At 31.1% G+C, this 12,100-nt stretch overlaps 1 protein-coding gene across 1 annotated transcript; it reads left to right on the forward strand.

Annotated features, from left to right (window-relative positions):
* Positions 1 to 3,946: 3,946 nt before the first annotated feature.
* On the forward strand, positions 3,947 to 7,909 carry LOC149966327 (ganglioside GM2 activator-like). Its single transcript, XM_090171553.1, has 4 exons — positions 3,947 to 4,203; positions 5,870 to 6,034; positions 6,096 to 6,269; positions 7,278 to 7,909. The coding sequence occupies exons 1-4, from the start codon at positions 4,012 to 4,014 to the stop codon at positions 7,425 to 7,427; spliced, it is 681 nt and encodes a 226-aa protein (XP_090027679.1). The 5' UTR covers positions 3,947 to 4,011; the 3' UTR covers positions 7,428 to 7,909.
* Positions 7,910 to 12,100: the final 4,191 nt, after the last annotated feature.

Consider the following 12,100-nt stretch of genomic DNA (forward strand, 5'->3'; position numbering starts at 1 on the left):
GACAGCACCAAGCCTGACGCATCAAGTATCGTCAACCCGATATTAATACAACTAACCTAATAATATAAATAACCTAACCTATTTTCCCCACCAAAACCCCTAAAATTCGTTGAAATACCGCGAAAATACCGAAAATAGTAAGTTAGTAATGTTTTGCATGTCCACATTTTTCTTTTTCGTCATCAGCCCCACGTTATCCAAAACGCATTAAAATCTAGGAATTTAAAGGATCGTTGAATACGGTTTGGGAAATGTTTCTTTCCTACCTATATAGTAGCCCACCGTCATTTTAATCCTTTAACTCCACGTCTACTACAGCAGCATATTTCGAAAATATTGTGGTCCTACTGGCGCCATCAGCATATTTCGCGAATATTGCAGTCCTACTGGCTCCATTACCACTCCCAATAAATAAAGAAAGGCTGATTTTCGACCGGGAAAAAACGGCGCGACGGCGAGCTCTCTTCGCCGCGGAGTGAATTCTACGCCCCGAACCGTTCGGTTCGTACATCTTTAAATTAGAATATCTTTAAAATTAATTATTTGCGGCTTATAATTTTTGCACCATTAGATTCCCCTTAATAAGTACGTTGGTATGGTGTAACTAAAAAGTGGAAACTAGGTGGCGGGGCTATTGTTCAAAATAGCCCCTGCGGATCCACGGTCTTTAAAAGATTTATCTAAAAACTAATAACTGTAGTTACCCCAACAAAAGGAAAACGTTGGTTACGCAAGAGAATAACCTTATCAATATAGAAGCTACTTGTGCATAAAATAAAAACTAAAATTTAATTGTTACCCTAAAGATGGCCTAAGTAAGCCGAAAATTTAGTCAGCTTTTATAATTGATTTTACCATTGTGCAATAAAGACCGTTGTTTTCAAAATTTTAGTTTATTAGTACACAGTTTTTGAAATAAAATAATTAAATTTGCATATATATATTTTTTTTTATTGAGAAGATGATCAACTAAGCTGATCTAAATTTAGTAAGACTTAGGCTTAGCCTTCTTAATAAAATAAATAAATATATGCAAATTTAACGAAATATTTTATTTTAAAAACTTTAACCACGCATATAGAATTGCTAACAAACTAATATTTCTAATTTCATTAGTATACCTTCTTGGTAAGAGAAATATCATACGCTTCTGATATCACGCAAACAATGGTTTGGGAAGCGCAGCTTCGATAATTCCCCCTCTGACCTTATCCGATTATTTATTAGTCCAGACGAAAATTTCAATTAACCATAGAAATCCTTTTCCAGAATGCGAGGAATTCGGCAGCCAGAGAATCTCAGAATTTCGCTTTTTAAAATGCCAAAGATGTCGGCAGATTTAAGGAGGAACCGGAGTGCGTAGGGGTTTAAGGCCCCAATCCTTCAGGGGGGGGGGCGAAGTGGAGTGTGAAGACGGCTTTCACCCCGGGCCTAATTAGGACAGGAGGACCCCCCTTTCAAACACGTATTTCACCCCATTTCGCCTTTAGTCTAGAAAGTTAACTTTTATTTTCCAAATGAAGCTATTTGGAATTCAACAGGCGACGTACGCTGTAAAACATAAAATAGCTCTCTCGGCGTAACTGGCGCCTCCTCGCGTGCGAAGGTGGCGTTATTTTTCTAGCCCCATTTTTAAAACTTTCCCCAAAATAATCTTTGTTGAAGAAGTCACGTGATGTCTACGATTCCAAAACCATAAATTTTATGTATTTTGCGTGCCTAAAAATAATTCACATTAAATTAATTATATTAATTAGTGTTTTATTAATAATTAATAAAACACATTTCGGTATTATTCAATTTGAACTGTCACCCCTTTCAAAGTTGCTTCTCAATTGGCGTGCCTAAAAATAATTTACAATGAATAAATTAATTAATTAATAATATACATTTTGGTATTATTCAATTTGATCTGACACCCCTTTCAAAGTTGCTTCTCAATTGTCGTGCCTAAAAATAATTAACATTAAATTAATTATATTAATTAGTGTTTTATTAATAAATAATAAAATACATTTCGGTATTATTCAATTTGATCTGACACCCCTTTCAAAGTTGCTTCTCAATTGTCGTGCCTAAAAATAATTAACATTAAATTAATTATATTAATTAGTGTTTTATTAATAAATAATAAAATACATTTCGGTATTATTCAATTTGAACTGTCACCCCTTTCAAAGTTGCTTCTCAATTGGCGTGCCTAAAAATAATTTACAATAAATAAATTAATTAATTAATAAAATACATTTCGGTAGTATTCAATTTGAACTGACACCCCTTTCAAAGTTTCTTCCTAAAATTCATGGGTTTAATCAGAAGTATATAATATTTTTCTTAGAAGTATACCTCAAGTAATTATAATAATAATTAGCTAGGCTAATACCCTTGGCACCATCTTAAGCGCAAGTCATCTAGCAACTTTTAATGCCTTAAACAGGTGTCCGGGTTACAATACGTAGGTTCATTTCCTAGATGGATATTATTTGCTTTTGGTCTCACTCATGATTAGAATACAAACCAAGGTTAGATTTCCCTTAAAAACTTTATTATCAAAACACCAAGCTTGTATTTATATTCAATAAATAATTTATCTAAAACTTATGATGATATTTCTTCAAAATCCCTGATTTTATTTATCTAAAAATCCAAAATAAACAAACCCGGGTCACGTAGCTGCATCGAAAAATAAAGAGAGAGAAAAAGCAAAGACTATGAAACATTTCATTGTCTTTGGAAAAAGCGTGAAGTGCCGAAGGAATCGGGCAGAATAATAGCGCCTGGTTAAAAACTATGACAGTCAGAACCTCAATACCTCAATATAACCGGGCGTAGGGCACCACGGAATCACAAACCAAATTTGGTAGAACTCCGACAAAAACTATAAGAACGTCTAAAAGAGTTACCAAACAAACACATATACATACAAACATTAACTTTTATTTCTATAGATTAGACAGACAGGTTAAGCCAGAGCTAGAACACATATTATAAATATATTCTTGGGAATATATTAAGAATTTATAAATATATTCTTCGGAATATATTAAGAATTTATAAATATATTCCTGGGAATATATTCTTGAGAATATATTAAGAAATTATAAATATATTCTTGGGGATATATTCTTGAGAATATATTAAGAATTTATAAATATATTCTTGAGAATATATTAAGAATTTATAAATATATTCTTGAGAATATATTAAGAATTTATAAATATATTCTTGAGAATATATTAAGAATTTATAAATATATTCTTGAGAATATATTAAGAATTTATGAATATATTCTTGAGAATATATTAAGAATTTATAAATATATTCTTGAGAATATATTAAGAATTTATAAATATATTCTTGAGAATATATTAAGAATTTATAAATATATTCTTAGGAATATATTAAGAATTAATAAATATATTCTTGAAAAGATATATAGAATTAATAAATATATTCTTAAGAATATATTAAGAATTAATAAATATATTCTTGAAAATATATATAGAATTCATAAATATATTCTTGAAAATATATATAGAATTTTTAAATATATTCTTGAGAATATATATAGAATTTTTAAATATATTCTTGAGAATATATATAGAATTTATAAACACATTCTTGAAAATATATATAGAATTTATAAACATATTCTTAATGATATATATAAAATTTACAAATATATTCTTCATAATATGGAATATTATACTTCCTTTAAAATCCTCTGAATTTCGATATCGTTTTCACTTTACAATCAAGAACGAATGAAGCCTGCCTAGCAGTATATTAGATTTCAAAGGCATTTCCAACGCCTACATCGTATCGAGATTCCCCTTCAGAAATGTCACATCATTATCAATTGGAGATTGTAGTTAGTGATTTTCATCTGTTGAGAGGGTTTTCGAGATAATAGCCAATTGCTATAAAACCAAATGTCGTTCATTTTCAACAGTTAAATCCGTTGAATGATATCCTCGTAGCAACGTTTATTTTGCCAACTAAAGAAACAGAATGAAAATTTATTTGTTAGCGGTGATAGCGGGATTCGCCAGCCTGGTCGCCACTTCCAACCTGTCTCGGGAAGTCTACATCATTGAAAAATGGCACGAGAAAATGGTTGAGGAGTTGGTTGAAGTGGTCAACCTTCCTCAACTGCCCGAGCGTTACCTGACCGGTGGGGGGAAATTAAGACAAAATAATTCGGTAAGTTTCATTTGAAATGTTGCTCGTCAGTATTTTTAAAACGTTGCTTGTCAGAATTACCGAAATTTTACTTGTAAAAATTACAGAAATGTTGCTTGTTAATATTACAAAAATTTGGTTTGTCAGTATATTTGAAATGTTGCTTGTCAGTAAATTTGAAATGTTGCTTGTCAGAATTATTGAAATGTTGCTCATCAGTATTTTTTTTAATTTTGCTCGTCAGTTTTTTTAAATTTTGCTTGTCAGTATTTTTTGAAATGTTGCTTGTCAGTATTATTAAAATGTTGCTTGTCAGTATTATTGAAATGTTGCTTGTCAGTATTATTAAAATGTTGCTTGTCAGTATTATTAAAATGTTACTTGTCAGTATAATTGAAATTAAATTACAATCAGTATTTTTTGAAATGTTGCCTGTCAGTATTATTAAAATGTTGCTTGTCAGTATTATTAAAATGTTGCTTGTCAGTATTATTAAAATGTTACTTGTCAGTATAATTGAGATGTAATTACAACCAGTATTTTTGAAATGTTGTTTGTCAATATTTTTTGCAATGTTGCTTGTCAGTATTTCTGAAATGATTAAGTTTTAGTTTTGGTAAATTTTTGTGAACAGAGCTACATAGACTCATTTCGTAAGTCACTAGTTGACTTAGGTCTGTTTGGTTCCTTGGGTATTAGCTTAGCTGATTATTATTATTATTATTATTAAGTTTAGTAAAGTTAATTAACTAAATTAAGTTCATTTAGATAAATGTTATTATTAAAATTAATCATATTATTATTTTAAATCAGTACTTTTAAATTAAATAAGTAATCCTAATAAATAGTGAAATCCAAACTTAGGTCTTAATTTCAAATTTCACATTAAAATTAATGTATTAATTATCAATATCAAATATTGGTCTACTAATGGAGCATTTAATATCTCTATGAATATGATATATCATACGTAACATAACCACTCGAATAAAAATCTTCCCTTTAATTAATTATTCGATAAGTCGGAATAAAATACCACCGAACTCGTCCAAAATAATACACTCGACCAAATATTACCCAAATCGACCACAATAGTAACCAAACCGATCATTATATGTTTGAATCGACCAAAATATTAACCGATTCGATCAAAATACAACTCAAATTGACCAAAATAGTGACACTCAACCAAAATATTATTAGCTCGACCAAACAAATACCTGATTCAACTGAAAATAGTGACACTCGATCAAAATATTTCTAGATCGACCCAACAAATACTCGATTCGACCAAAATAGTACCCAAACCAACCAAAATACAACCTAACAGGACTACCTGATGAAAAATAATTAGGTCACGTGCGAAAATGACCCGAAATAGAGAAATTGCGTGTAAATTTGGGATCCTTAAAATATATAATTTTCTTATGTCAAATCATATAGATAAGTTATCGTTTTTACTTGTCCAAAACATTCTCGGTTGCCTTGGCAAAACGAAAGTCCAGGGTCACTTTTTTACTTTTAGAAATTTCAAATTTACACTTTCAACTTCGATCAAAAACTGATTTAACCTACTCGACTATATTTACCTATCAAACAAACTATTCTAAAATACTAAATTTAAAAATATATACATATTTTCAATAACCAAAGAACCATCTACAAGTAATATTTAATTACTTTACAGCTTTCGACACCTGTATTGGGATTTTCATGGTCCAACTGCGGTCAAGCTAGTGATCCCGTCCAAGTAAAAACCCTAACCATCTCTCCAGACCCGATTAAAATTCCCGGCGATTTAATGGTCACTTTCGACGGGTCAACTTCGATCAACGTCACCGAACCCTTCAAGGTAAGTCATCGCAAATACCAATTTGACTGCTACTGCATTCACGGCGTACCTATCATTTCAGGTCGAACTGCTGATTAAGAAGAAGGTGGTGTTCTTCTGGGTGGAGATCCCCTGCGTGGACAACGTGGGCTCTTGCACCTACGACGACTTCTGCCCCCTCATTAACCAGTTCTTGACCCCGTGCCCCGCTTCCTTCGTCAAGGCGCAAGTCCCTTGCACGTGTCCCTTCAAACAGGTAAAGTGCTTAAAGGGATACTAACAGGGATAATAAAGGGTGATTTTTTTCAATCTTGAAGGAAAAATAACATTTTTTTTTAAATCTTGAAGGAAAAATAAAATTTTTTTTTAAATCTTGAAGGGAATCTAACTATTTTTTAAAAATCTTGAAGGGAATCTAACTATTTTTTTAAAATCTTGAAGGGAGTATAACCTTTTTTTTAAATCTTGAAGGGAATATAAATTTTTTTTTTTAATCTTGAAGGGAATCTAACTATTTTTTAAAAATCTTGAAGGGAGTATAACCTTTTTTTTTTAAATCTTGAAGGGAATATAATATTTTTTAAATCTTAAAAGGAATATAACCCATTTTCAAATCTTAAAGGGAGTAACACCCCTTTTTAAATCTTAAAGGGAATATAACCTTTTTTTTTTGAAGGGAATATAACTCATTTTTAAATCTTAAAGGGAATATAACCCCTTTTTCAATCTTAAAGGGAATATAACCCCTTTTTAAATCTTAAAGGGAATATAACCCCTTTTTAAATCTTAAAGGGAATATAACCCCTTTTTAAATCTTAAAGAGAATATAACCCCTTTTTCAATCTTAAAGGGAATATAACTCCTTTTTAAATCTTAAAGGGAATATAACCCGATGATAGATTTTAAGATTTAAAAAACATTTACGATATATAACTTATTTTTTTTTCTTTATAGTGTTTGTATATTTTGTCAAACCGTCGACCCCTTAATGGTATCCCCCGTCCACGTTAAAATCCACAAATATTTTATTCCTGACTAAGATATCAACCGGATTTCCAAACTGTGACGGGTGACATTTAATATTAAAATGAGTCATTCAGTCGATACCAAAATTTTGCAAATATATTCCATTTCCTCGAATCGAAAGAGCTCGAAGTGGTCGAACTAAATTTCACGCCGACCTGAATATTATTTGCCATTTTAATGATATTCATGTATCGATTGAGCTCTCTTAAATGATATTATTATTTCTGGTTTACGATAGGGTCGATACCAGATGAACCAAGGAGTGATTCCCATGCCCACCATCCCTCTGCCTTCTTGGCTCTCCAGCGGCGACTACAAACTGACCTTAAAGGCCTCACAAGCCGATCGAGAACTTATCTGCCTTTCGCTGGGTATCACCTTAGATTGAAAAACAGATAAAAACGAACCTCCCACGTTCTGGCGTTGCAACTCGTTGCAATATTGATTTCTCTTTTCGCCCTCTTTACGGATTAAGTTACATCTTTATTTCCTTAGTTTAGAAAGACTTTTAATAAAATTCCCTATTGCGTGTTAAATTTGCATAAATAACGAATCGAAAATAAAGCTAGGGATTTTTTTGTTTGTAATATTATTTTTTAAACCGCAATTTTGAAACCTTTCAAATGCACGGTTTCAGTTATGTAAATAAAATGAAAATTGGGATTTTGTTTTGATACAATGTGATAGCCCTGGGTTTAAACTAATGAAAACCGAGGATGATAAAAAATACTGAATTTGTACCAATGGGTTATGGGAGCTTTAAAATGATATTTAAATTTTTTCTATGTACGTTGATTTTATTTACATTTTAATTTTATGTTCGCATATGGTAGATTTTATCAATATTTTTAATAAAATATGAAACACCAATTTCATAGTTTTTAATAATAATTATTATGTAGGCTAATACCCAAGGCACCACCTAAATTAGGTGGCCGAGTTACAATGCGTATTGGGTAGCTCCCTACACTCACTATTACCATTAACCCCTACAAGTTTTTATGAGAAGGGGAAACCGAAGAACTCGGGGGAAAACCCCTTTCACATATTATCTAAGGTATAACTTCTTCAAAGTAATTTAATAGAACTAAAGATGTAAATATTATTTAAGTATGACAATAATTAAATTTTTCGGCTTTTTGAAACACCGCGGCGTTCAAAAGTTGAGTATTGCTATCTCGACGAACTTTGAAATCGTGGAATGTTTGATAAAAATTGTTATCACTCAACCACCAATTAAATAAAAGATTAAACAAGGATCATTGTTCGAATCAAAATCGAAACGCAAAACATCACCTCATCCCAGTCAAATCACAATTGTTGCCAAGCTACTTCAGTGTTTGACGTAAAAAGCCCTTTATCAAATATACAGTAAATTTAGCTTAGGTCAAATATCTAATACATTTGGCGGAAATATACTAGGATTATATATATACTTAGATTATATAAGTAGATTAGTCCATTATGAAAAGGGAAAATAAAGCTAAACCCTAAACAAATTTGAAGAAATTGAAAAACTTACTAATAGCTCGTACCGATAGGTCTTCGAGCAAATAAAAAGACGCGAAACTCGGACCAAATAGATCTTCGAGTGAAAAACTAAATTAAATTAAAAAATAAAAATAAATTAAAAAATTAAATTAAAATTTAGTCCATAGGTGGTTCCTTTTAACTCAAGTATTCTTATCCGACTATAACGATACTGTTATACAGAATTTTTTTATGCATTGTAATGAAGCGACTAAAGAGAATAAAAACAGATAGGTCTTCGAGCAAACAAAAAGACGCGAAACTCCGACCAAATAGCTACTAACATGGCGTATATACTAATCTCCACCACTCTCCCCCTATTCGGCTTTCCATTGCTATGCAACTCGTTTTGAAATTGTTAATATTTAGGCTTAGTTTCTCTATTCGGTGTTATAGTCGCGAGCCAGATTTCCCCCACGGTACTGACTAGTCCCAAATAGGACGAAACCGGTCTACCGTTGGAATTTCTGGCTATTTAATTTCATTTAATTTAATTTTTCACTCGAAGATCTATTTGATCCGAGTTTCGCGTCTTTTTGTTTGCTCGAAGACCTATTGGTACGAGTTATTTGTAAGATTTTAAATTTCTTCAAATTTGTTTAGGGTTTAGCTTTCTTATCCCTTTTCATAATGGACTAATCTACTTATACGCTAGTTATATAATCATTTACAATGCTGTCCATAGCCGTGGTTCCTTTTAACTTAACACAGGAAATATACTAGCACGAATTTCCGGTAAATCTGCGACGGGAATTTCAAATTTTTCCTATTTTCTATTGAATTCCTAAAGGATCCTACGCGTGTTATATTAATCCATTTTAGCAATGTCTATTGCATAAATTTCAAGTGGTCAATAAATATTTAATGTATATTATTATTTCTAAGCTGCATTATTGCGTATATTTAGTATTATGCTCCTATACAATCATGAAATCGCACGTGTATGCATGTCAACGTGATTATCTCGGCATTACCCGTTCTATACTTACCCTGGACTCGCTAAACGGAATATATAGGTATGCCTCACTTGTGGTGCTAAAAATTAATTATTTTAATAATTTAATTATCAATTTTAAATATAACGTAATAGACGCTATTTTCCAAAATTATACAGGGTGTCCACTAAAAAACGATCCAGGGCGAATATCTCAGAAACCGTTTTCTCTAGAAATTTATAATTTTTATGTTACGTAGCTCGTGCAGGGGGCCCAAAGAAGAATGATAACCTCGATGACCTTGAACCATGTCTTCAAGGTCATCCAAAAACTATCTCGAGAACCGTAAGTGTTAGAAAGTTGGTTCCAATTAGAAAAGTGTTCCCCGTCACGTTTTATGCCTTTATAGCGTAAATATTATCGGATTCAACCAATAGTAAGTCGAGAAACAATATACCAAAATCACAAAGGTCGTAAAATGGAAAATTTGCAAGACAGCGCTAATAACTCCAAAACAAGTCGTGCTACATTATCGAAATTTGCTAGACAATCACATCATGGTAGGAGATTTTAATATTTGGAAAATTGTATGACCTTTTACCATGTCTTCAAGGTCATACTTAAATTATCTCGAGAACCATTAGGTTTAGAGCAAAAATTCCAATAAGAAATTATAATTTTAAAACTTATTTCAAGTTATTAATACATAAAATGTGACGAAGAACTACTAATTCCAAATGTACTAGATATTTGACCTTTATTAACCTGCAACTCAGTACGTCTTTGTGGCAATATCGGCATTATATCGTTACATTATTATTCTCCCGAAGTAGAATAAATATTCACTAGGTGAAAACTCGGAACAACTCCTTCCGCGTGGAGTTTGCAAGTTCTCTCCCCACTGGTTGAAGGGTTTTTCCCCCGAGCTCTTCGGTTTCCCCTTCCCATAAAAACTTGTTGAGGTTAACGGTAATAGTGAGTGTAGCGCGCTGGCACGAAGGGCTTGCTACCACCCTCCTACGCATTAGCCACGTTCACACTACACACTTTGGAAACGTTCTGAAACGGGTTTGAAAGATAAAATTCAACAATTTCGGAGTCAACTGTATTAATAGCCATACGATAAATACATTCGACACCAAAATTTTAAAATTTGATATTTCGAAACCGTTTTAAAACGTTTCCTAAGTATCTAGTGTGAACGCGGCAATTGTAGCCCGGCCACCTTTTTTGAAGGGCTTCAAAAGTCGCTTGATGACTTAGGCATAAGGTGGTGCCTTGGGTATTAGCCTAGCTGATTATTTATTATTATTATAATCCTTTTTATATCTTAAAGGAAGGATAATCCTTTTTAAATCTTAAAGGAAGGACAATCCTTTTTAAATCTTAAAGGAAGGATAATTCTTTTTAAATCTTAAAGGAAGGATAATCCTTTTTAAATCTTAAAGGAAGGATAATCCTTTTTAAATCTTAAAGGAAGGATAATCCTTTTTAAATCTTAAAGGAAGGATAATCCTTTTTAAATCTTAAAGGAAGGATAATTCTTTTTAAATCTTAAAGGAAGGATAATCCTTTTTAAATCTTAAAGGAAGGATAATCCTTTTTAAATCTTAAAGGAAGGATAATTCTTTTTAAATCTTAAAGGAAGGATAATCCTTTTAAATCTTAAAGGAATGATAATCCTTTTTAAATCTTAAAGGAAGGATAATTCTTTTTAAATCTTAAAGGAAGGATAATCCTTTTTAAATCTTAAAGGAAGGATAATCCTTTTTAAATCTTAAAGGAAGGATAATTCTTTTTAAATGTTAAAGGAAGGATAATCCTTTTTAAATCTTAAAGGAAGGATAATCCTTTTTAAATCTTAAAGGAAGGATAATCCTTTTTAAATCTTAAAGGAAGGATAATCCTTTTTAAATCTTAAAGGAAGGATAATCCTTTTTAAATCTTAAAGGAAGGATAATTCTTTTTAAATCTTAAAGGAAGGATAATCCTTTTTAAATCTTAAAGGAAGGATAATCCTTTTTAAATCTTAAAGGAAGGATAATCCTTTTTAAATCTTAAAGGAAGGATAATCCTTTTTAAATCTTAAAGGAAGGATAATCCTTCTTAAATCTTAAAGGAAGGATAATCCTTTTTAAATCTTAAAGGAAGGATAATCCTTCTTAAATCTTAAAGGAAGGATAATCCTTTTTAAATCTTAAAGGAAGGATAATCCTTTTTAAATCTTAAAGGAAGGATAATCCTTTTTAAATCTTAAAGGAAGGATAATCCTTTTTAAATCTTAAAGGAAGGATAATCCTTTTTAAATCTTAAAGGAAGGATAATGCTTTTTAAATCTTAAAGGAAGGATAATCCTTTTTAAATCTTAAAGGAAGGATAATCCTTTTTAAATCTTAAAGGAAGGATAATTCTTTTTAAATCTTAAAGGAAGGATAATTCTTTTTAAATGTTAAAGGAATGATAATCCTTTTTAAATCTTAAAGGAAGGATAATCCTTTTTAAATCTTAAAGGAAGGATAATTCTTTTTAAATGTTAAAGGAAGGATAATCCTTTATAAGTCTTAAAGGGACTATACACCTTTTTTAAATCTTAAAG

Source organism: Leiobunum rupestre, chromosome 1, assembly GCF_980474605.1.
Source record: "Leiobunum rupestre chromosome 1, qqLeiRupe1.1.hap1, whole genome shotgun sequence".
NCBI classification, from domain to species: domain Eukaryota; kingdom Metazoa; phylum Arthropoda; class Arachnida; order Opiliones; family Sclerosomatidae; genus Leiobunum; species Leiobunum rupestre.

What these genes read in the sequence shown, in the direction of transcription:
- LOC149966327 (XM_090171553.1), top strand. Translation starts at nt 4,012, where the DNA reads ATGAAAATTTATTTGTTAGCGGTGATAGCGGGATTCGCCAGCCTGGTC. An exon ending in AATTAAGACAAAATAATTCG is followed by an intron (nt 4,204 to 5,869) that starts GTAAGTTTCATT and finishes ATTACTTTACAG; the next exon opens with CTTTCGACACCTGTATTGGG. An exon ending in ACGTCACCGAACCCTTCAAG is followed by an intron (nt 6,035 to 6,095) that starts GTAAGTCATCGC and finishes CTATCATTTCAG; the next exon opens with GTCGAACTGCTGATTAAGAA.